Source organism: Cryptomeria japonica, chromosome 10 (assembly GCF_030272615.1).
Source record: "Cryptomeria japonica chromosome 10, Sugi_1.0, whole genome shotgun sequence".
NCBI classification, from domain to species: Eukaryota; Viridiplantae; Streptophyta; class Pinopsida; order Cupressales; family Cupressaceae; genus Cryptomeria; species Cryptomeria japonica.
This window is the reverse complement of record NC_081414.1, coordinates 917797313-917824486: the sequence shown is the minus strand read 5'-3', so window position 1 is coordinate 917824486 and position 27174 is coordinate 917797313. Positions and strand designations below refer to the sequence as shown.

Genomic DNA, 27174 nt, shown 5'->3' with positions numbered 1-27174 from the left:
CCATTCAAGATCTATGAAATGGTGGGACAAAATGCTTTCAGACTCAACTATTACAATGGAACGGTTATGCCCTATACCTACAATGGGCAGGACCTCAAGCTCTACAAACTATGAAATCTTTGGTTAAGAGTTCATGTACATAGTAGATTAGATGTTTGTTTTGTGTCTGTTTGGTGTGTGTCTTCTCTGCCCCCTTTCTATTTTTGTTGTGCGAAACCAGAGATTTCGAGTTCTTTGCATTTTTCACAAAATACAATCCCCAGTCAAAGCCAATGTTATCTCGTGATTTATCCTCCATAGCAAGAGTAAGTCACCCTAAAAAAATTTATTTGAGTCCTTTTTCTGGAAATCCTTTGTTTCAATCCATAATTCGTTTGTAAATTGTCTCTTATTTCGTAGCGCCAAGTTTTAATGGTCTCTTTGAACCCCATGAACTCATTGAACCATTTTGAAGGGAGTTCATAATGTTCATTTAGGTTCCGCGGGTTATAATGTGTTAGAAAGGTTTTCACGCTAACATTCACTCAAAGTGTTTTGCAGTGGTTCTTTTTCATGGTTGCCGATGATGTGTTCTATCCTCTTTCTCCAAGTCGTGAACCTTTTGAACCTAGTTCAAACTGTTTAGTGGTGTTCGACATGTTCAAAGCAGTTCAAAAGACCGCTAGTACTTAACAGAGCTAATCTTTTCAAGGAGAATTTTCTTGGCGCAGTGTACACTTTGAACTACTTGAACTCTCGTGAACTCAATTCAGATTGTTCATGCGTGTTCAAATCAGATGGGTCCCATGTGCTAAAAGACATGATGGATCATTTATTGCTAAGTATGCAGGAGATTGAACCATATCTCGGGTGACGTCAACTGGTTGAGTTTTCAAGGCAAGTAATCATTTTTGAGAATTGGCCGTTACTCCAAAAACGCCACCGTGCATTCAATGCACGTGTGTGATGTCCAATCCCAATGCTCAACACATTTGAGTTTACAATTGTAATTAATGAACTAAATGAGTTTGTATCACTTCTTTCACTATAAGGTATGAAGTGATTAATTTTTGAGAACTTGTTCTTCATTGCTGCAGAGTTTTGGATAGAAGTTTTATTTGCTGGTAGTCGTCCATTTCATCTCAACTGTGAAGGTGAGTTTGTTTCCTGTCCTCTCAAGTGATTTTTACCTACTTTTCCTCTCTAGTAATAAGATTTGCTGGAAAAATAAGGGTTGTTGTTTATGATGTATGAAGTCCACATTGCACCTTTTCAGGAATATGTTTAGTCTTGCATGTACAGAGCCCATAGTCAGTGATACAGACTTGAAAGGAGAAAATCTAGAAGTTTTAAAGGAAAGGGTGTTCAAAGGAATTGATGGTACATTTGATGTAGAAATTCTGAGTAGTGGTCTCATAGAAGCAGTAGCCTTTCCTCCCGCTATCCCTTGCCCGGAACTAGTTAGAGAATGTATTGCGAGGTATGATCCCATCTCCGAAACCATCAAAAGAGATAATGGTGAAACCCTCCTTGCAATTAATCGGGAAGTTATTTCCTCTGTTTTCAAATTACCTGATTATCAGTTCTCAATCTTTTCTCCCGCCTAATCAATTGCTGAGTTCAACACAGACAAAACTAGGCACTGGAATAATGTAGCAAAGTATTGGTTGAAGGTTCCTCAGAGGGGTGGCTCCAGATTACCCAAGTATCCCAACAAGAACCATATGCTCCCCCACATTCACGATGTCATGCTATTACTACACCGAGTTAGAGGTTCGGCAGAGGCCTACAGTTTCGATGATTGGATTTATTGCTATGTACAGCTAGTACTGGAAGGGAAGCAGTATCTTGATTGGGCAGAGATGATTGCTGATTCCATGAGGGAGCAACTGAGCATGGCCAAACAGTTCAAGCAGAATTTCTTTATGTCCTCATATCTGATATACTGCTTGGCATGTGTTAAATATATAGTGGGTATACCTCGACAGCTTGCTGAGGGAGAGGTTTCTGTGTATGATTTTTACCCTATGTTACAGAGGGATAATGCTTTGCAAGACTTTAGGAAAGTACATAATGCCTTCCTGGGAGATTTATGTTACGAGTTAATGAACATGAAAACCAAGAGGATGTCTGAGGATGCACAGGCAAAGGTGAAGAAATACGGTAGTTTCTTTGTTCAGTTTCCCCACTTTTGCTACATAAGAGTAGGCGGCTTCAAGGAAGAGCCTTTCAGGCTTCCCCATTTTTGTTCAGATTGCTTTGTTCTGGCTAAGATTTGTAGGCAGCTGGCTACCGTGATTAAGAGGTCTCAACCCAAGGATAAATGGTAAGATCATTTTCCTATTCAATTGGGTATTTTATCCTACAGTTCAATGTCAGATGCTTTAAGCATTGGAGCTAACTTGAAAAACTTCAATTTAATTTAAAGAAAGGCAAAAACCTGTTCACTAACAATCCCCTAACTGCTTCTTGGTGGTTTCTATTAGTACGGAAACTTGGCCCTCAAAACTCGAGCCATCATTGCCAGTTGTGCTTTCTTCCGCAAGATTCTTCAATCGTCGCCAACATTCTGCTTGTTGTTCTAACCTCAGCGTCCTCGTGCGCATCTTCTTTCTCCCTCGGCACACTGTTTCTATCCTTATTTAGCGTCACGAGATTCAATTCCTTCTTTCCGTGGGGTTGAAGGTTCGTTGACGGCTTTTGTCATTTTCCTCCTCTCGTCGTATCCAAATTACTGCAAAATTTGTAGTCTACGGGTCTCGCAGTAGGTTTCTTCCCAGGGAGTTTGGAGAGCAAGGAACGCTTGTGCCAACAAGCTTGGCAAGTTGTTCATCAACCGATTTACGGTCAGACTTATGCCAAGGGCACTCCACACTGAGCTCTCACGGACGTCCTCAGTCGTGGCCTCCCTCCATACGTAAGTTTCGACGGATGATTATAGAATGCAAGTGAAATCCCTTGTTAGTGCTCCCTCTCCTTCAAACAACTCTGTCGACTCTTCCTCGGGATTGTTGTTGGTCCCCTCGCTCACTGGTTGCCCCATTATTGTCATGCCATATAGTATATTCCCGTCATTCCAAGTTTAATTTGGCAACGCGGCCAGATGTTTTCCCCCGAGGGGTGTGTGTTTCAATAGTGCATAACAGTACAGAAATGTAGTATATATGACAGCATACAACAATGCAAGTAAACAAAAGAACTCAGATGTATGTATTCATTAATGTCAATGCCAGTACATTCACAACCTCACTTTGTTCCACAATAACTTCACACTGAAATAGGAAACCAAGTACATATATATAGGTGTCGGTGTAGGTTGTCTAGTGCCAACTACCGACAACCGTCACATAACCACCGACCCTTAACACCCGTAACCTTCTAATTACAATATGACATAATTACTCGACAACATCTACCTCTGCCTAAGAAATCCAAGATGAATCTTCAACTGGTATGTCTTTCCACTTCACAAGATACTCCTTATACTGACTACTTCGGGTACTACGCCCAATCCTACTGTCCAAAATGTCTTCAATCTGATACAGTTCCTTTCGGGGCAACTGTTTCTCCAAGTCTGCAATACTCTCCTCACTGAATTCTGGTTCATGATACTGATGAAGATCTGCAATGTTAAACACAGGTGAAATACTCCAACTATCCGGTAACTCCACTTCATATGCATTTCCAGAACTGAACTTTCTCAAAATCTTGCAAGCTCCAAACTTTCTCAGCTGCAACTTGTTATAAGTTCCAACCGGTAATCTTTCTTTTCTCAGATACACGATCACTTCATCCCCAACTTCAAATTCCTTATGTCTTCTCTTCTCATCTGCTTTCTCCTTATACTTGTTGTTCATATCCTCCAAATGTTGCTTAACTTGAATATGTAAGTCCTTCATGTGATCTACAAATTCTTCTGCTTTTGAACTTCTCTAGTCTTCACTGGTTATATCCCTTAATCCTGATATACCTCTTGGGTGTGCTCCGGTAATAATCTCAAAAGGTGTCCTTCCGATACTCCTGTTTATTGAATTATTGTAGGCAAACTCTGCTTGTGCAAGAATCAAATCCCAACTTCCACTTTTGCCTCCAACTAAACATCTCAACAAATTTCCCAATCTCCGGTTAACTACTTTTGTCTATCCATCAGTCTGTGGTAAAAGTAGAACTGAACTTCAAATCTATCGTCATCTTCTTCCAAAGTGTTCTCCAAAAATAACCAACAAACTTAGTGTCTCTGTCTGAAACTATGCTCTTAGGTAATCCATTCAATCTCACTACTTCCTTGAAAAATAGGTCTTCTATATGTAATGCATCTGATGTTTTCTTACAAGGTATGAAATGAGCCATCTTCGAGAATCTATCCACTACCACAAATATAGAGTCATTCCCTCTCTGTGTTTTAGGCAATCCAAATATGAAATCCATGCTTATATCCTCCCAAGGTCTTACCGGTACTGTCAAAGGTTTATACAATCCCACATTCTGACTACTACCCTTTGCAACTTGACAAACTCTACGACTTTGCACATATTTCCTAACATCCTTATGAATCTGGGGCCAAAAGTAATGTTCACTCACCAATGCTACTATTTTGTCAACACCAAAGTGTTGGGCTAATCCTCCACTATGTTTATCCTTTATCAGATTCTCCCTCATAGAACTCTTAGGTATGCACAACTGTATTCCTTTGAATAACATCCCATCCTGAATGAAGTAATCCAACCACTTGCTTCTATCTACCATGACTAGTTCTCTACATGCTCTCCAAGGTTCTACAAAATCCGGTCATCATCATACAAGATCTTCAATTCCTCAAATCCTAATACTGTTACTCTCATCTCTGTCAGCAAATTCCTTCTCCTACTCAATGCATCAGCAACTTTGTTTGATTTCCCACTTCTATACTTCAACACAAAGGTGTAACTCTGCAAAAATTCTACCCATCTCATATGTCTCTGATTCAACTTACTCTGACTGTTCAAATACTGCAAGGCTTGATGATCCGTATACAACACAAACTCCTTAGCCAACAGGTAATGTCTCCACTTCTTCAAGGCTTGAACTATGGCATAAAATTCTTGATCATACACTTAATATCTCCTCCGGGCATCATTCAATTTCTCATTGAAATAAGCTACAGCTCTCCCTTCCTGACTCAAGATTGCTCCTATTGTTGTTCCACTTGCAACACTTAATATCTCCTCCAGGCATCATTCAATTTCTCATTGAAATAAGCTACAACTCTCCCTTCCTGACTCAAGATTGCTCCTATTGCTGTTCCACTTGCATCACAATCCACTTGAAATACTTTTTTGAAATTCGGTAAAGCTAACACAGGCTGCTCAGTCACTTTCCACATCAACAGTTCAAAACTTTTGTTTGCTCCAGTGGTCCACTTGAATTTCTTCTGATCTCCCCTCATTGTCTCAGTCATAGGATTACAAACTGAACTGAAATTTCTCATGAACTTCTGGTAGAAACTAGCCAATCCATGAAATGATCTTACCTCTCCAATGCTTTCCAGTGTAGGCCACTAAACAATTGCTTTTACTTTCTCAGGGTCCATCTTCAAACCATCCTCAGATATCACAAATCCCAAATAGACTAACTCATCCTTCATGAAAGTACATTTCTTAAGATTTATCAGCAACATTTCTTCTCTCAACCTCTACAAAACTTGTCTCAAATGCAACAAATGCTCCTCTTTTGTCTTACTAAAAATCAGAATGTCATCCAACCATACAATAAAAAACTTACCCAAGAATTTCTTCAATACCTCATTCATCAACCTCATGAAAGTACTCAGTGCATTAGTGTTGATGTGTCTTTTGTAAACGACCAAACACAGAATAAAATACCTAAAGGTACCTTATCCTCTCTTGAATAAAGCTCCCGAATGTTGAAGATATCGCAGAAGGATCAATCGGAGAAGCTTCAAGGTTCTGTTATGTAGGATCTCTACTTGTGAATAAGCTCTTCGTGGTATGATGTGATTTTGCTGGAATCACAAGGGGACTTACATTCGACTGCCTGAGCGTCTGATCTACTGGAACTCAAGATTTCATTGGCCTAGATTTTGAAAAAGGAAAAAAGGATAAGGGCGAGGGAGGATCTAATTCTAACACTAAGAATGTAGGGGCGATGAATGGCCTTTGATGAAATTCTAACTAAGTCTTGCTTTGACATCCCAGGACCATCTCCACAAGATTAGTGCGATCTTCTAAGGAAAGCTTTATGATGTTCAAATCATCGCTACAGGCATGGACACCATCAGGCTGATGCATATCAATGAAGAAGCGACAATTGAAGTTAAGCTTAAGCTGAATGATTCCAGTTGACTACACAAGGCAAGTGTGCAATCAACAAACAGCTAGTAGTATGGATATGCGAATTTCACCATCGATCGTACACGTTTTTTCCACTCATCTAATAACATGAAATCAAATTTGAGAAGTATAGAGACCATGCAAATTGTTGAATCAACCCATAGAATTCACCATTTCTTCAATGAAGTTTACAAATCTTTTACAACAATATCTTGGCAACAATCTTTACCTTCTCTTTCTATTCTACTCTAACTATTTCCTACTCTCCGACTATTCACTATTAGCTATTCTAACCTCTATGAACTAACTATTAACTATTTACAAATAAGGAGCCAGGGCTTTATAGAGAAACCCTTTACAAATAAACAACTCTGATTAATTTAGAATCAATGGCTAGGATTACAAGATAGAAACCCTAATTAGGGTCTGTTACAACAAACTTCCTCTAGCCAATGAGAAAATTACATTCCAGGAGTGAGGACCAATAGGAAGCAGGGGTAGGTGCCTCGAAGTTTGTGCCACCTCCAGTAAATTAGGTACATTGAATCTGGACATGCTGAGGTGGACCAATCTAACTGGAGGAGTGATGACTGAGATGCCACCTTGTCTGACACTTGTAACTTGGTTGATGTTCAATTTGATGAAGCTGAGAAGCTAACTTTAATTAACTCTTCTGAAACTATCTGCTTCTTCAACGTACCCTTGCTTTGACCTCCTTTGTCTTTGATGTGTTGGATGGATGGTGTACCTTTCCTTGAAATGCTGGCATCGCCTTTCTTTGTCATCTTGTGGTTCCTTAGTGTGGCGAAGTGAAGGGCTTTGGAGATAGCTGGCAATTCCTTGAACACCTTGAGTCTTCCCTTTTGCCTGTGGAATGTCCTTGACGAAGATGGATTGGAATTGGTCGTCCTTGATGATGTTGGACTAGAAGTGGTCGTCCTTGATGATGATGGACTAGAAGTGGTCGTCCTTGCCTTGGCCTAGTTTTCTCCATCTGCAAAATAAACCAAAAGGTGATTAAGTACATATGACATGTTCATTCAACAAAGCATTTTCCACCTTAAATCATCAACAAGAAGACTTTAAAATAAAGTTCGCTCAAAATCCTTCCCAGGGACAAGCCCTATAAGGGAAGGGTCAGGAGCGAATTTTGCATTTTGCCCAGTTTAGACCCCATTTCAACATTATCTCACAACTAGCTCTTTGCCTGGCCCAAACAAGGTGAAAAATAGGAGTTTCAAAAGATTTTGCCCTGGACCCTCTGGAAAGGTCAGGAGCGAAATTCAAGTCTTAGCTTAAAATCCTTACCTCTTGGACCCAAAACTTACTCAAATGCATGATTGTGGCAATCTCCAAGTCCAATCCTCCTTGACCACTATCTTGGCTTAGCTCAAACGTGAAGGAAAAACAGACATTTTGTGAATTTCGCCCTGGACCCTTTGGAGCGAAATTCAAGTCTTAGGCTTGATTCTTCATCTCCTTCACTTCACTTTCATCTTGCAAGGCAAAGTAACATCATTTCAACCTCAACCAGGCCTTAGAACTCAAAGTCCTGACTTGACACAAGGAGGAAATAGGTAGTTTGAAGAATTTCGCTCTAGACCCTTTGGAAGGGTCAGGAGCGAAATTCATGTTTTGCTCGTCTTCTCCTACCTAGCTCCATTCTTTTCACTTTGTTTCCTCTAAACTCCTTCACTTGAATCCATTTCTCAACCTGGCAACATTTGCTTGATCCTAAAACGGCTTGAATAGGAAAATTCGCTCAAAATCCTAGCCAAGGACAAGACCTATCCAGAATTTCGCTCTGGACCCTTTGGAAGGGTCAGAAGCGAAATTCATGTTTTAGCTCAAAACTTGCATTTTTGGTGATCAAAAATCATTCAAAGGCAATCCAAAGGGCCTCTCTCACCTAGATCTAGGCCTGACTTAGCACAAAATTTGAAGGATAAGATGGATTTTAGGGTTTTCGCTCTGGACCCTTTGGAAGGGTCAGGAGCGAAAATATTGTTTTGAGCTTATTTCCTCATTCTTTCAACTCCAATCCACCTCCAAGACCAAGGACACATCACCTCACTCCTATCTAGGCCATAAAAACCAAAAACTTGTCTTGCAAAGAAAATAGGTGATCCTAGGATTTTCGCTCTGGACCCTCTGGAAGGGTCAGGAGCGAAATCCTTGGTTTGGGCTAATTTCCATCATTTTGATAATCACTAGCAAGTCAAGGTCACACCTAAGGACACTCCCAATCCTAATTCACCTTGAACCACCCTAGACTTGGCATAAAATTGAGGAAAAAAGTGGTTTTGGGGAATTTCGCTCTGGACCCTTTAGAAGGGTCAGGAGCGAAATTCGCATTCTAGGCTTGATATTTCATTTCTTGAGCTCCAATCTATATTTCCGAGCAAAAATACATCACTCCACTTCCATATATGCCATAGGAACCAAAGTTTTGACCTCATCCAAGGAGAAAATAGGTGCTTTGAAGAATTTTGCTCTGGACCCTTTGGAAGGGTCAAGAGCGAAATTCATGATTTGAGCTTACTCCCCCATCTTTCAACCTCAATCAACTTCAAAAGGGCAAGAACACCTCTCCTCACACTCCTCCAAGCTATAAAAACTCAAAGTTTGACTTGACCTGCAGGGAAAATAGGTGATTTTAGAAATTTCGCTCTGGACCCTTTGGAAGGGTCAGGAGCAAAATTCACTATTTTGCTCAATTCCTTCAAATTCCTGGATCACCAACAACTCAAAGTCATTCTTAGGGACATCTCCTTCTTGAATTTACCTTAGCCCACACTTGATCTAGCACAAAGTTGAGAGAAAAGAGAGGTTTTGAGAAAATTCGCTTTGGACCCTTTGGAAGGGTCAGGAGCGAAAATCTCATTCTTGACTTGGTTCTTCATCCTTTCAATCTCATTCTTCATTGCAAGACAAAATTTCATCGTTTTCACCCAAGGAAAAAAAAGTTTTAAACCCAAACAAGGGATCAAATGAGGTTTATAATGAATTTCACTCTGGACCCTTTGGAAGGGTCAGGAGCGAAATTCACACTTTAGGCAAAATCTTCACTTTTCAACGCTTTCAATCATCCCCCAAGGCAAGAACACATCAATCTACCTTCCAACATGCCTTAGAGACCAACACTTTAGCTAAAATTAGGAAGGAAATGGGGGTTATGAGGATTTTCGCTCTGGAACCTTTCGAAGGGTCAGGAGCGAAATTTCCATTCTAGGTTGATTTTCACCATTGGTCTATTTTTTCAAGGAAGGAGACGATTTTTTTGAATGAGGTGATTTTTTGCAAAGGAGTTGATTTTTTTCTTAAGGAGTATTCACTTGCGATTCTAGGAAAGAAAATTTCAATACTTTGTGTAATGGGGAATAAAAGAAATAGAGAAAAAAAATATGATCGTATAAAGGATGATTCAAAGAAAGGTCATATGAAAGAGCAAAATAGAGGAAAAGGTGAATTTCGCTCTGGACCCTTTGGAAGGGTCAGGAGCGAAATTCATGCTTTAGACGAAATCCACACTTGCAAACACCTCAAATCACTTCCTAAGGCAAGAATATGTCAATTTTCCCTTACCATGCCCAAGGAATCAAGGTTTCCAGTGCAAACAAGGAGAAAAAGGGTGTCTAGGGAGAATTTTGCTCTGGACCCTTTGGAAGGGTCAAGAGTGAAATTCACATTTAGGCTCAGATCTTGACTTCATTCCTCACATTTCTCCATCCAAACAAGTGTTTTGCCCTCAATCATGCCTGGGAATGAGTTAGTTCTAAGTTTGGGTCAAACTAGAATGTCTTATGGAGAATTTCGCTCTAGACCCTTTGGAAGGGTCAGGAGCGAAATTTGACATTTTGGCCTCTCTGTCAGGATTATTTTATGGAATATAACATTTAAGTATAAGAACTTATACTTTAAGTTATATTCCATATATACTGTCAGGATGTTTGAGAGTGGTTTCGGACCTCCAGGAGTTATAATGCAAAATCTAGTTTTTGGAGGATTCTTCAATTTTCCAGACTTAGTCAAATTTCAGGATCAAGATGACATTCCAGACAGCCAAATTTCAGGGCATTTGAAGATCAGGATGACATTCCAGACTTCATCACTCACCAACTTGACCTAACTCGGACCTTCAAAGATGATATTCACTCACCAAGCAAGACACAATTAGCAACAAGAGCAAAACCAAGCCCTAAGGAAGACTCTCGAAGAAACTCTAATTCTGGGGCCCTATGGACTCACCCTGGCTCAAGCAGAGCCTGCCATCCTAGTAATCCCCCTCGCGACACTCAAAATGCAAAGGGCTAATAGACAAACCCTAAAAAACCTAGAAAAACAAAACCCAAAAAGCAAAATGTAGGGGTCCCCATTTATAATGGGACGATGTGTGAAAACGTCACAACAATTAGTTAACCAAAAAGGCATCACCAACCATTCATACAGTTCTTCATTTGTCTTGAATGTTGTCTTCCACTCATCTCCTTCTCTGATCCTGATCTAATGATATCCACTCTTCAAGTCTATCTTTGTAAAGTACTTGGCTCCGCTCAAAAAGTCCATTATGTCATCCATCCTAGGCAAAGGAAACCGGTATTTCACTGTGATCTTGTTTATTGCTCTGGAATCGGTACACATCCTCCGTTCTCCATTCTTCTTAGGTGCTAATACTGCTAGTATTGCACAAGGGCTCAGACTTTCTCTGATCAAACCTTTCTTCAACAACTCCTGCACTTGTCTATTCAACTCTTCGTTCTCTGTCAGTGTCATCCGGTGTGCAACTTTGTTAGGTAAACTAGCTCCGGGAACCAGGCTCATGCAATGATTGATACTTCTCACAGGTGGCAATCCATCAGGCACATTATCTGAAATGATATCTTCATATTCTGTCAACAGATCTTTTATCTATTCCGGTTGTTCTTCTTCATGCTCCGGATTCTCAGTCTTTTTAGGAACTAAGGCAAAACACACATTCTCATGTCTCAATCCATCCAGGAATTTTCTTCCATCCACCAAATAGATTCTAGCATTCGTACAGACTTCACTCTTCAAAGGCTCCTCCAAGGGCAACAAGGTTTGCTTCATCCCATTGGCCACAACAGTCTATGTATTTTTCCTCCCGTCATGTATTGCCTGTCTATCAAATTGCCAAGGTCTACCCAACAAAAGGTGACAAATATCCATAGGCATAATATTACACAAGACTTCATCATGATAATTCCCAATTTTCAATTTCACCAAACATTGCTCACCTACTAACAACTTATGTTCATCATGAATCCATGCTATCTGATAAGGCTTAGGGTGTTTCAATCTTTCCAATTTCAACTTATTCACCATCTCTTCAAAAACAAAATTATCTGAACTACCACTATCAATGACAACTTTACAGCACTTACTAGATACCTTACATCTGGTCTTGAACAAATTCTTCCTCTGCAAGGGCTCTTCATCTCTCCTAGTATGACACAAAGCTCTCCTCATCATCAACAGTTCTCCATCTTCCGGTTTATTAGCTGATCCGGTGGGGTTTTCTTCCACCACTACTATTCTTCCGGTATTCTCTGTCTTCTTACAATCGAAAGCACGATGTCCTCCTCCTCCACACTTATAGCAAGTTCCTCTAAACACTCTCTTGTCTTGTCTTCTGTCATCTTTTCCAAAATTCTCATTCTAGTAGCCATCCGATTCTCTCCTCCAATAGAAATTTCTATCATCTTTCTGGTATGAATTACCTTCTTTGCTCACTTCTTTGTCCTTGTTGTGATCCATACAGGTTCCTCTACCTCTAGTATATCCTCTTCCTCCTTGAAATCTTCCTCCGGAAAACCTTCCACCTCTGCCTCTGCTCATGTCTTTTGTTTAGCTTCTCTTCTTCTTTCAGGGCATACTGGTAAGCGTCTTCAACACTCTGCAATTTGATCAAACTAAGTTCATCTTGTATAGACACCCGCAATCCATTCAAATATCTTGCAACTTGTTCAACTTCATCATCAACATGTCCGGATCTGATATTCAACTTGTAAAATGCTTCGGTGTACTCCTTCACACTAGACTCCTTTTGTCTCAAATTTTGCAACTTCCGGAACAGATTTACTTGATAATCAGCTGGCATAAATTTTGATTTCAACTTAGCAACCATCCAATCCTATGACTTGATCTTCTCTTTTCCTCTTCTCTGTCTATCAACCTGCAAATGCTCCCACCAAAGAGATGCATGACCTTTCAACCAGGTATAGGCATATTTCACCTTCCTTTCTTCTGTAGTGTTTTCAAAATCAAAATATTTTTCCATCTCCAAGATCCAATCCATCAATTCATCTGAATCCAACTTTCTATCATATTCCGATGGGGTAAAATGAGGTTTAGTATTCGCCCTACTCAAAACCCTCAAAAACCTTTCCTCATCCGGATCAATCGCCCGGTGGGTTTTCTTGTTCTGTCGGGGCTTCTTCTCCTTCATCTTCATTTACATATTCAATATGTCGGCCTCTTCTCTGGGCTGTCTCCACGGCTTCCAACCGGGCTGCAATTCCTCTCAACATTTCCATCACAACAGGGTCTGCATTACCACGCGCTCCACCATTCCTATTTCCTCTTCACGCCATCTTCGTGCTAGTCCTCTACAGCTACAGGTCGGATCCACAGTCCACCACCCTACAACAATGCAATCTCCAAAACGAAAGCTAGCTCTGATACCACTTGAAGCAGTCACCGGTTAGGAGGGGCCTCAAAGAGATCTGTCCAAACCGGTCAGCAAGAGTAAACACAATGAAAAACACAAGGACATGATGGAGGCGATGTAGAACAGATTGAATTATATCATGAAAAATGATTACAACCAACTGGTAACAACCGGGTTATGGTAACCGGCTCACAGGCCTGCTAAAACATGCTAAAAATACAGAACAGGTCACAACCAGGACCTCCAATCTTAAGATCTATCTTCTATGCTCTTTCTAACTCCTTCGATACATTCTAATGCTCTATTACAATGATTTATACGATCCAAGGGGATCCGGTCAACCCAGAAAGGGATCAAAACCCGAAGAACAAGACCTAATGTGTAAAACCAACAAAGTCGGCCTCCACCAAAGAAATTCCTCCAGAAAATCCAAAGGATGAAGTGTAGATCACAGGGAAAGGTCGGTCACACACCAAGGAACATCGGAATCAACAGTCAGGGCTCTGCAAGCTACAGAAAGGATCCGGTAGATCACCAATCCAAATAGTTTTGGCATTCTACACTCTAATGAGAATTGATGGTGTTGTCATTGATGGCAACCTTCAAGAAACCTTGTGGCATTCATCTAGTAAGCCACCGGCATCAGCAGACACTTCACCGGCAGCGGCAACAATGCATACCGGCACCCCAATCGACAGGAATAAACTTTTGTTTATTGTATTTAATTATAATTATCTTTTGTAAAGCCGACATGGCATATTGTAATAGACTCATATATGTATGAGATCTTGTAAATCATTTTGAGATATGAGATGGAATAGGAATGAGCGAATAATAAGGAAGATATATGCGAATGCATAAGACAGATTTTGTATAAGATTTATCATTATAGTATGAGCTTAAACCGGTACTGAACCTGGCATAGTTGATGATGATTTGAAGCAGTAAATTGTATTGGATTCTCATAATCCATTTTGTAAGTCAGTGAAACTTCTATTTTGTAGATTGAGCAGTGAGCTCTAGGCAATTGGCCTTCTTGCATGTGCGGGCCCCTTATTGCAAGTAATATTTATTCATTGGCCAGTGAATGAATATTGTGGGTCACAAATCCCACCGAGGTTTTTCCCACACCGGGTTTCCTCATTAAACATCTTGTGTTATGGTGTGTTTTCTATGCTGTCTTTATTTTTCCTGTTTACTACATTAATTCTTATTTACCAGTACACTGTTTTGGAATGCAAAATACTTAATAAGGTTAAATATTTTGTACACCGGTTAGATACTGATTCACCACCCCCCCCCTCTCAATATCTTTGGGACTATCATTAATCCTAACAATTGGTATCAAAGCCTGGTCCTCTATTATCAAAAGCTTAACAGCTTGAGGAAGATTCTGACACCGGTGCAGATGGAGAACTTAAGAAAGCAATTAGAAGGAGCTCTTGTAGACTATGATTTAGAGAAGTTGAAGAATATCAAACTTGAAGATGATCTGAGGATTGCACAGGAATTCATTCAAGGACTTCAAGAGAATCTTACTATTGCTAGAAATAAAAGAAAAGAACTTCGTGAGAAGATGCAGAATGATAATGATGAAAAGGAAACTCTTAATGAGCTTGTGAACAAATTGAGGCAAGAAAACGTGACTATGAGGAATGAAATGCAAGATATGACTATGAGATTTTGTAAAGACATTGAAGACAGGAAGAAGAATGAAGATGACTTGACTAGGAGACTCAATGATGTTGGAAATGAAAATCTAAGACTCAGTCATGAAAATGATATGTTAAAGACAGATCTGATTCACATGCAACATGATAAAACTGAACTTATGAGACAAGTGGGAATTCTGGAAAATGAGTTGGGTACTGCAAATCAACATAAAGAGAAATTCAAGAAAAGTTCAGAAGAACTTGATGATATGCTAAAAAGTCAGAAACCTAATAGAGATACTAATGGACTTGGATTTGAAGTTGGAGAAAGTTCTGGTATTGCAAACAATCATGATCACAGTAAACCGGTAAGACAACCTAATGCTTACAAATTTAATGGGAAATGCTTTAACTGTAACAAGTATGGTCATAGAGAAAATCAGTGTAGATCTAGAAACAATCAGAACATTAATGCACCCACCGGTCAATGTTCCAAATGCAACAAAGTTGGTCATAATTCAGAAAACAGCAAAATAAATGTGAGATGTTATGTTTGTGGAAGATTTGGGCACTTATCTAATCAATGCGGAACACAAACTGGCATAGGATACGGAAAGGCTATTCAGAAGAATAATGTGACTTGTTATGCTTGTAACAAGATTGGACATATTGCAAAATTTTGTAGAAGTAAGACTTCATCGGCAAACAATAAAGGACCCAGTTTGAAAGGCAAAGAAAAGGTTGATGAAGTAAAGCAAGAATTTTCAAAACAATGGATTAGAAAGACACGTCAGAAAGTTGATGAGACTATTTCTTCACCCGTAGAACAGAGTATTACTCCACCAGCAGGAAATTCTTCATCCAATTGAGAAGTAACCCTTTGGGGGTATTGCAACAAGTTGAATATCATGTAAATTACCCTCGGTTGATGGTGAGAAGATAGATTTCTTGTTTACCGGCAGATGTGTTAAGTTTTCCACTTAACCGGCGAGCATTTATTGCGGTTGTTGAAAGAAATTTCATTATAAATCATTGGTTTTCCTTCATTTTTGATTCACCGAGCATTCAAATTAACAGAGAGCGCAAAATCCGAGCGAAGACATTCAAGGCGAAGAAGTGAAGCGATTTCTTTCAAGCACTCAAACATTATCAGGCAGCTTAAGGTATTTTTCAAATGGCTTCCTCTTCTGCTCTCGAATTTATTGCAAACCCTACTATTGTGGAAATTGTAAAACGCCCTAGGCCCGTTTTCAAAATTATTCCCGAGATAGCTAAGCAAGATGATTCCATAGGCGCATTTTCAAAAATTCCTAAAGGTGTAGCTTATGCTGAAGACCCTAGGATTTATATTCACTGCAATATTGAAGAATTAGGTTCTGAGGAAGTGTTAAAGATGTTTAGAACCGTAATTTGTGATGAAAATGGAAATGTCAAACCCGAGCACAAGATTATTGAGACTTTACATTTTGTGGAAATCTTGAACATCCCTAAATTTCTGAAGGAAGTAGTGAGAATTGTCCTATGTAGGGCACATGGAAAATTTATTTGGTTAGATTCAGTCTGCAAATTCACCCGGCAAGCAATTAGGGCAGTGACAGGTTCACCCTCAACCGGCAGCAGACCAAACAAGACAAAGAAGGTACCTAACAACACAGTCATGCCCTTAACCGGAGCAATATCTGATAGTAGATCTCTGAGAGTAAATGACATCAAGGATATCAATGTGAGATTCATAAGTATGATTTTAGGTTACAAGACTACACATGCAAACCGACTTAATTCAGTTTCTAGTCTTTGCATTAAAAGTGCTTATGACATGGTAAATAATAATGCAAAAATAGATGTGTGTGAATGGCTAAAGGATGAACTAGTAGATAACTTGAAAAAGATAAAAAGTGAAAAGAAAGGGACATTTCGTTTTGGTAATCTTTTGGTATGCCTTATGTTGTATTTCTCAAAACAAATTCCCGGTATTGGACAGAAAGATTTTGGATATGACATATCGGTAGGCAAACAATTGCAAGAAGCTTTCACCGGCATGGGTACTACTAGGAAAAACAACATAACTGAATATTTCAAATCTTTCCAAGCCAAAATGAAAACCAGAGAGAGACTACCACAGAGTATAGTAGATAAATATGATAAGGAAATCTATTTTGTGATTAAGAAAGATGAAATATGGATGGAAGCAGTTCTTCCTAGAACTGTATGGGTAATTGAAATGGGGTATGAGGCTGATGTGAATATTATTGAGACTTATGCTAAAGCCCTGTTAGAAGCACCTAGAGAACCACCAGAAAAAGTTTCTGGTAGTGCAGAAACAATTGAGAGTGGTGTACAAACAATTAAACAAAGAAAGAAAAGAGAAAAGTACATAAAGAGTGCATCAAAATAGGTAAAGGAAATTAAAGAAAATGTTATGAACCTTACTGGAATAAAGGAAAGTGAACTGGAAGGATTGCAACCGGAGGCACATATTTCACCGATTGGCACATCATCTGACAGTGAGATACTTTCTGAATTTAAGAGAGTTAATAGGAAGAGAAAACCCTCACCGGTACCCTCTCCTTCACCCAAGAAAACAAGAACTCTGAGAAAAAAGCAACAAGCGGTAAGACAACCGGCAAAGAAGTTAACACCCGAAAAGAAACAGAAATAGGTTATACCACCTTTGGATAATTTACTGAATGAATCAGTGATGACGGTAACTTGGCAAATGTGAGCAAATTGTATAACACATTCACTGGTTCAGAAAAGGAAAGTGTTGAAACAGTATTATTCTACATCTGGACATATACAATAAAGTGTTAATTGAAGTGGTAGATGACTTACCAAATGATCTATATAGAAGGTTAGATGCAAAGAGGATTGCAGTAATGGAGTTAGACAAGAAACTTAAGGTTGAAAAACTTCTAGTTGTACATCCAGTTAACTCAAAAGAGGAAATTGATGACCTAATCTATGAAGCTAACAGATCAGTTTTTGCTAGCGGTCACCGGCAAGTAAGCTTAATGGCTGGTAGAGTTAATGAAATTGCAGAGGAAATGGCTAATAAATGGGATATCTTTTTTGTAGAAAAGGAAAAACAGGAAGAATTAAACCGACCTAAGAAAACATTCAAAGTATATCAGAAGGACAAGGACAAATTCAGACCTACTAATGTGACTGAGGTACTTCTGGACTCTATTAAGAAGATAACTGACTGTAATGCATTGGCCTACAAGGCAATTGATGATGCAATACCTATTCTTAAGATGATTGCACCAAAATGTAATGTAGATCATGTAAAGGATTCTTTAGTCAGTTAGACACATTGTCTAACTTTATTGCTGGAAATGTAATAACAGTTGATAGAGTAAATGAGGATACATTCAAAGAGAAAATGGAAAAAGAAAAGGAAAAATTCTTTGAGGAGACAATAAAGAAGTGGATTGAACATATTAACACACTTTTACCGGCACTGAATACAGCAATTTTGGAGTATAAGGAACTGTACAAAGAAACATGCAAGTCAAATCTGTTGACCCAGGACATTGAAAAAGAAATAAGCAGAGTACAGAAGGAAATTGATGATATAGCTGATAACATTATTGGTTCATCCGAACCTATATCAGTTATTGAGCAAGAAATAGCAGGATTTGAGGGAAAGTTGGAGAAATTTGAGAAGGAAAAAGCAAGGATCAAGGCAAATGCCAGAGAGCTTAAGTATAAACTTAGTCCTAAATTGGATAACCTTATCTCTCTGAGAAATGAGATCTCTACGGCATTAATTCAAGGGGAAAGATCACCGGAAGAGCATATGCATCATCTCACCGGCACGATCCAACAAATTGAGGCAACCATGAATGATAGCAACAGATTCATGCAGAGTTTAAATTTGGTTTTGGCTGATATATTTCAGATTGTAACCAACCGGTTACAAACCTTAAGGTAAAATTTTGCACTCGTTTAACAATTTTTGACAACCTTTGTCAATGATGTCAAAGGGGGAGTAGTGGACAGAGAAAAATGGCTATTAAGAGGAGATCATCTGCTCAAGGGGAGCACATCTTTTTGGTAAATTTTTGGACTTCACTTTTTTGGAACAGTTTTTGGATTTTTCTCATGAGTATTGCCATCAATGCCAAAGAGGAAGATTGTTGGCATTCTACACTCTAATGAGAATTGATGGTGTTGTCATTGATGGCAACCTTCAGGCAACCATGTGGCATTCATCTAGTAAACCACCAACAAGCACCGGCACCGGCAGACACTTCACCGGCAGTGGCAACAATGCATACCGGCACCCCAGCCGACAGGAATAAACTTTTGTTTATTGTATTTAATTATAATTATCTTTTGTAAAGCCGACATGGCATATTGTAATAGACTCATATATGTATGAGATCTTGTAAATCATTTTGAGATATGAGATGGAATAGGAATGAGCGAATAATAAGGAAGATATATGCGAATGCATAAGACAGATTTTGTATAAGGTTTATGGTTATAGTATGAGCTTAAACCGGTACTGAACTTGGCATAGTTGATGCTGATTTGAAGCAGTACATTGTATTGGATTCTCATAATCCATTTTGTAAGTTAGTGAGACTTCTATTTTGTAGATTGAGCAGTGAGCTCAAGGCAATTGGCCTTCTTGCATGTGCAGGCCCCTCATTGTAAGTAATATTTATTCATTGGCCAGTGAATGAATATTGTGGGTCACAAATCCCACCGAGGTTTTTCCCACACCGGGTTTCCTCGTTAAACATCTTGTGTTATGGTGTGTTTTCTATGCTGTCTTTATTGTTCCTGTTTACTGCATTAATTCTTATTTACTAGTACACTGTTTTGGAATGCAAAATACTTAATAAGGTTAAATATTCTATACACCGATTAGATACTGATTCACCCCCCCTCTCAGTATCTTTGGGACTATCATTAATCCTAACAAATAGGTCCAGGCAACCGGTAACAAAAAATTGTCTCGAAAACCGGTAGCAATAACTTGCCAGAAAACAATCCAAATGCTCCACGGTTTGGGAATAAGGAAGATGATCAAGTCTTCAAGCAAAATCCAACTCCACAGGTTCCAGTGAGCCAAATCCGGGAAACACAAAAAGAAATGCTGAAACTGCAAACAAAAAGCAAAACAGAAAGGAAATATTTTTGGTCGATGCAAGATTGCTATGAACCAGGGATGCTCCTGCATCATGAAAAGAGAGACTTTGCCTACGAATGCCTAAGTTTTGAATTTCGGTCATTTGATCAAGATGTGCGATTTTCACTTAGTTGTGCGATTTCCCCCTTTCATAAAAAAAATTGGGCTTATCTTGGCTTTTGCGAGTTCGGGTTTTAGCGTAGAATGGGCAATTTTGATAAATTCATGCCCTTTTGATTGAATGCCCTTTGTCTCCAACCTCGGGCTATCAAGGCCTTTTGCACGACTTTTTTGCTAATACACCTTAAAATGCCCCCTCAAAACTTCGAGAGAATGAATTCTGCATGATTTTGCACTTAAGCTTATACACGCCCTTTTCATGAATTTCAGGCCTTTGATATGTTTTGTGCGACTTTTTGTTTTAGGTTATGTCGCCTTAAGTTTTAAAACTTTGGGCTGTTCTAATCATTTGCGTGATTTTAAAATTTTAAGTTTCAACGCCCTTTTACCTTTTCGGCTAGTTGAAGCCGATTTGTTACTTTTCGGCCTTTAAGGTGAAATTGCACGATTTTTGCCTCTTATGGTTTCAGCGTCCTTCCTATGCATTTCGGTTCCTTAGGACGAAATGTGTGCTTTAAAATTTGTATGCCCTTCCCCTCTTGGTGAATCTCAGCTTACCGGTCGAATAGCGTGAACTTGATGTCTTTTTCGGTTCATAGGCTTCCTTGCACGATTTAGACTTGTTGAAACTTAAGTTAAAATGCTTGCTCTATAAATTTCGGGTTGTTTGCCAATTTGGGGCCATTTATGAGAAATGCAAAATGTTCTTTTAAACGCCCCTCACTTTGCCCTAAAATTCAGGCATTTTGACTTAGACGTGCAGTTTTTATTTCAAACATCCCTATTCTTTCAATACGAAATTCGGCCATTTCGCCTAAAATGCGCAAACTTGATTTTGCCTTAAGAAATAAAAAACTCGGCAATTTTACAAAAAACGCACGACTTTAGGGTTTTGTTTGCCCTTTTCTACAAATGATTTTTCAAGCAGATTAGTTGTTTTGTGCAATTCTACTTGTTTCTTTCGAACTTCTGCATCTTTGATCCCTCGGCTTATGAAGCCTATATGCGCAATTTTCATTTTTGACGCCCTCTTGCCTTAGTGATTTCGGGCTTTTTGAGGATTCGGTACGATTATGCTTTGTTTCCTTCTGCAAACATCTCTCTCTCTATCGGACAAACTTCAAAAAAAATGGGGGTCCCCTGCAACAGGGGTGTGTGTGCAGAACGCACGACACAGTAGATCTGAAAACTCACTTCAAAAACCCAATGCAAACTTGGACCATATACGGCCAACCCTTGAGAAAGTATACCCTGATTTGGAAGATGGAACGACTTGAAATATGAACCTTTAAACCTAAGTCACAAGGTTCGAATTTGAATTCGTGTTCGGCAACTAGAAAATTTGGATGAAATTCAGCGAGGGAAAAAAAATTGGAAAAAAATTCGAGATTAAATTTGTCTGATATAAATTTATTTTAAAAAAATATAAATAATAAATCCATAAATAGAACACTTTTATGTTCAATTTGACTACATTATAATAAATTAAAGAACGCAATAATATTAAATATGTTTAAAATTTTAATTTAAATGTCATTAATAAATAGCTAATAAATACATTAAACTTTATAAATAATAAATTATATCAAAACTTTAATTTTAATATTAGTAATATATAATATATTATAAATAATATAGTAAAATATTAAAAATTTCAATTTGAGTACTTCAAATATGTTTAAAATTTTGATTTAAATATTATTAATATATGAATAATAAATATATTATAAATAAAATCTAATCTAAATATTTTAAAATATTAAATTGACGCATTGGATTGGATGATTCTCGAAAGACCAATCAAAATCGCATCTCTCCCTTGCTAAATCTATCTCCTCCCACGCAGATGGTCAATGATAGAGTGGAGGATTTCCCCCGCTAAAGGTAGGGTGTCGAACAAAAGGCACGGGCTCCAAGTTGTGCAAATCATCTATCAAATTCCGTGAAAAACCCAAAATCGGATCTCGAACTTTCAAATGACCTCAATCACACAAAATGTCTGAACTTTCCGGCTCACACAATCACCGCGTTGCACTTAAAAATTGTTAATTAAAAAAAAATTAATATAAAATGCTAAGCCCTATTTTGTACGAATTTATGGGCAAATTCTAGCAAATTTTTTAGGTGTTTTTAGGTCCGCCAAATTTTGAATGTCATAGCTGAAATTCGGCAAACGTGACTTAGCTTTAAACTGTCTAAAATCTGCAAATGATTGATCTTCAATCTGCCCTTGAATTGATCCTCTGAATGCCCTTTTGCAACTCTGTAAATCAAAATCCAATGCACAAGCATAATCTCTGGATGATATTATCCACTAAATACTCTAGGATGATATCTCACACCTGCAGGTACTGTCCCCTCTAAGAATTTTCATTCCCAAAAAGCTTGAAGCTTCAGCAAAACCGTTGCTCTTCAATCTCCATCGATTTTCTCCAAAATGAATAAGTGAATGAATGGATAAAAAAGACTTCAATTAAACTTTTATATGCCTCTTCAAAACCCACAACCCCTAGGCAATTAAAAGCATTTAATTTCACTTAATGGCATTTAATAAAGTCGGCATCCCAGTTAGGCTTAATAATTGACTTTATATAATCAATATAATTTATGCAACAAAGGCCCCTTATATCCCCTTATTATATAAAGTCATTAATTTGATTAATATTATTAAAGTGGAGACTTCAATAATTTAATATTAATCATTAACTCCAATAAATGCCAATATTGGGGCATTTAATTTAATCTGCCAACTAACCATTAATAGTCAGAGTACCCTCCAACCGTCCAAATTTCTCAAGAGACTAACTATAAATAGTATGGGACCAAAATTCTCAAGAGACTTACTAAAAATAGTATGTTCAAATGCAGCTTGAAAAAGCTCTGGAAAGCAAACCACCAAAAAATTGAATCTCTAAGATGAAGCGCACTAAAATAAACAACCCAAGGGCTAGCTGGAAAGCCCCACAACACCCACAAAAGGTCCCCTAAAAGCCTACACCAAAGTCACAAGCTAACCCCTAGGAACGACTAATGCTTAGGGAGGTGCAAAGATGGGGACATAACAATTTCACTCTCAATTGTCAAAAATTTAATTTTGTTTGTTATCTACTTCAGTTTTGAAATTTTAATCTACATTTTTTGAAAATTTAAAAATTAAGTGAATAATGTTTTCAACTTGGGATTTTATTTTTTTCTACACTATATTAGATTGCTAAGACTTGGTTTGTCTCACACACAATCATCTTGAGATGACTCATGAAGGTGTGAAAGCCATTGGGTGCCACAATAATCAACAACCTTTGGAGTGTATTGAGGTAGTGCGATACAAAGAGGACCCAAAAAGTCAAAGCATTGTTCTCAGATGATGACTGATGGGCTTGTGTGAAGTATATGCTAAGTTTCATTGATCCCATCATGAGTATGATCAGGTTTATTGATACAAATAACCCATATTTGGGCAAAAATTATGATGCATTGACTCCATGATGAAAAAAGAAGTTTAATAGTAGCTGAACAGCAAGACCCCTCTAAAATATTTTTGAAGGAAGAGCAAAAATTTGTAATTGATCAATAGAACAAAATGACCACCTCATCGTATCTCCTAGTATTTTGTTTGAACCATAAGTATTATAGTGCCAAATACTTCCTTTTTCCAATGGGTTGCTACCATACAAAGATGTTAAAGTTAGTGAGGGTACAAGGAAACATTCACTAAACATTTACCTGATTTAGGTGTAGACAACATAATCATGGGCAAGTTTGGGAATTTTGTAGCTTCAATGTGTACAAAAAGGACACTAGTGTGTTGGTGCCTCCATGGCAATTATCTATTTAACTATAACGTCTTGCCACCAAAACTCTATCCTAGGCATTTTTATTTTTTTTTTTTAACTCTGGTCTTTGGCAGCTATAATTTTGAATGTTGTATTGTTTTTTGTCTTGAATCTCTACATTTTTCAAGTTCCTCTCCAGCTGAGTAGAACTATAGTCTATACTCCGTTATCAACTCAATTAAATGCAATTATCTGGTAACAAAAACAGAACCATAGTGCAGAGTATCCCAACTTGGACGCTTTTATTGCACAGTTTGTCTGGATCACTGGCACAAGGCTGCTTGTGTTTCTAATGAATCAACTAATGATGTCAATGCTCGCAATTAAGATTAATATGATGATTTGTACTGATTTTCCATGTTTAATTGCACTAATATCTTGATTTATCTTTAACACTTGAAAATTGGCATTGAATTATCAATTATCAATTATCAGCTATCTTCTGTATTTGAATTTTGTGCAAATTGCGGTTACCATTATATATCTATCTATCTATCTATAGTACTACATATATATATATATGTGTGTGTGTGTGTGTGTGTGTGTAACATACACACATACATATATGTTAATGCTCAAAACCCAATCATACAGAACTTGGGAATTTTTTTGGCAAACTACTGACCTATACCAGAAACTTCATTAATAATGTGTGTCAATCTATTGTTGTGTTGGATTAGTTGAGGATTTATAACAAAATGCCTATGTTAGAGGAAGAAACATAATTCATAAGATTGTTTCAAACATCTTTGCATTTTCAAAAAGGAAAGACAAACAAGGGATGCTTATGAGAAGCAGCACCTGGAAATCTTTATTTTAAGGATTTTTCTTTTCATTGATCTAATATTAGACAACTAGAACTTCATTATATGCAGTATAGTACCCCAGGAAGCTGGCCAGCTAGAACAGCTATAAATCCTGTGCTACCCACCACAGTGAACAAGAAAGCTGCCTGCACAACCGGAAAGGAGATGTCAAAGGAGATTATAAATTTATTTAAGAAAAATGTAACAAGATAGAAGAATGGCACAGATTTATGAAACAGTAATTTTATAAATTTGAATCAATTTCAGAATATGTAGACCATGGTGCTATATATATAATTTTAAATCTTAGTTAAAAACAAATCTTGTGTATTGGCAATTGATTCATCAAGAATACCATTTATTAGAGAAAAATCATGTGAAACAAAAAATTGCTCAAATGACAAAACAGGCAAATCCTTCGTAGTTAAAATGTTATATACAAGATGAGACCAAAAAATGAAACAGAATAATTACAAACCAACATTAGTAGTCACCAATATGTTGAAAAAAAACATCATAAACAAAATAAACTTAAATTCAATTTGACAAACCAAGCAAATCCTTCATAGTCAAAATGTTATATACAAGATAAGACCAAAAAAAGAAACAGGGTAATTACAAACCAACATTAGCAGTCACCCATATGTTGAGAAAAAACATCATAAACAAAATAAACTTAAATTCAATTTAAAATAATCAGATTTTTTTAACAAAATATAGAAGATATCTGTTGGATACTGTACATCATTTCGAGTGCTTGGGATTGCTAAATTTTCTGCATTTTTTATTCCCAGAGAAGTCAACTCACGCATAAATGTCTGCATCAAAAAAAATTAGTGTAAGTGAAAGAAAATATACAAGATAAAAAGAACTGGCAACTTATGCTACACATGTAACAAACATATTGAATATACAAGTTAAGTGCCTGAAATGCATACTTGCAAGCAGTAAGTTTTCAATCATTTTGCCATATGGCAATTTGAACTAGTGACTAACCGTGCGTCGTGAGACATAAGGCTGAGAATTCCATATTTTTGCCCATCCAATTTGATTTAGTTGGTCCATTGCTTCCTTGACAGAATCTCCATCCTTCTGCATTTCCCCTCTATCAGATATTATTCTTTCTGATCATTAGATATAAACCCAGAAAATGATTTTCTAAGTAGATAAATAAGGACCAGAAACCATAAACTAGCTATATTGACTAAGATCAAATTGCATGCATGTGCACACAAGGACATGTTTACACATACTCCTTATAATTGGAAAAATGCATGAGTGTGCATCCAAAACTTTAACAAATAAGAAAAGGTATTAATTCACAAACCACTGACACAAATAACATAAAACTATTGAAAATCGGTAACCTCAAATTTATGCAAGGAAAATCTACACAGTCTTTATGTATCATGCTGCAACCTTACACCTGGATTGTATCCACCCTGATTTGTGCAATGCATTCTAATAATCTGCAATTGTTGGACAATAATAGATAGAACAGTAAAGACAATCCAAATGAATTAATAAAAAGCAAGGAATTCATTGGCAGGGGCTAGGGCAACAAAATCAGATAGACCAATAGGCATATAGGTGCTCAGAGTTAACCAGGACCACTGTGAATATTGAAAGAGAATTTATGGGCATGATGAGTATAGAAATATTTTATATATTATACCCACCTCCTACCTCCTATGTTTTTCAATTTTCTGTCCTCCTCTCATATTCTTCACATTGTTCCCTTCTCTCTTGATCCTTCTGTTCTTTTATCCCACATATACTATGTAGCATGTGACATACTTATTCTCTCACATAAATAAAAATTCTATGTTCAAGGAAGGATGCCTCACATTGAGTATTATTGTAATAGGCCATTGCCCCTTGAAGTGGTAACAATGATCCAAAGTGAATCATGAAGTGTTGCCAAGATAAGATAAAATATTCTCACAAAGACAAAGTATGTGACTCAAGAAGCATTTCTTCATGATCATTTCCAAAGAGTTTTTCAGGTCAAGAAAACAGGACAGACAGTTTATGGTCTTCTGAGACAATCATATCCAAGGTGATCTAGACACCTCTGATGTGATGTCCAATTCACGTATCACATGCTTCTAGGTCAGATTCGCAATGTTTTAGGTCTGATTTATTGATTGAGGTCTGATTTTAATCTTTCTAAGATCTGATTTAAGTCTCAAGTCTGGCTTACAATTCCCAAGGGCTGAGCACATTTTAAGGTCTCCATGGCAGAGAGGGTTTAGAGGCTACCTCTGCACAAAAGGAGAGTGCACTTGAAGGGTTACCATGTGCAGTTTATGAGTGCATTTCAGGAGCTAGCGTGCACAAGTAGGGCAAGTGGAGTGCATTTGGTATATAGACATGCACAAGTGGGTGTAGGTTGAGCGCATCATAGAAGTATGCTTGCACAACCTTGATCCTTACCCTACTCCTCATGGGTGCATTTGAAGTGGAGACATGCACAAAGTTGCCAAGGCTTGACGGGCGGGATTTAGGTGCCTATGTGCATGAGTTAAAGGAGTGCATCTAGCATGAAGTCTTGCACAAGTAAAGTGGAGCACATTTTAGGTGGAGCTTTGTATTAATGTTGGAGCACATATGCAAGGTAGACTTGC

At 37.9% G+C, this 27174-nt stretch overlaps 1 protein-coding gene across 3 annotated transcripts in view; it reads right to left on the bottom strand.

The window, feature by feature from the left end:
• The window catches only part of LOC131036194 (uncharacterized), a 272281-nt gene that overhangs the window by 198122 nt on the left and 46985 nt on the right, over positions 1 to 27174 (bottom strand). For 2 of the 3 annotated variants that reach the window (XM_057968026.2, XM_057968025.2), the window contains exons 2-4: positions 25544 to 25639; positions 25291 to 25365; positions 24625 to 24693 (exon numbers count right to left, since the gene is read on the bottom strand). In XM_057968026.2, coding sequence (XP_057824009.2) covers positions 24625 to 24693; positions 25291 to 25365; positions 25544 to 25639 — 240 coding nt within the window. Of the gene's footprint in view, positions 1 to 24624; positions 24694 to 25290; positions 25366 to 25543; positions 25706 to 27174 lie in introns of all 3 variants that reach the window. The other variant, XM_059213011.1, reaches the window with a different exon arrangement.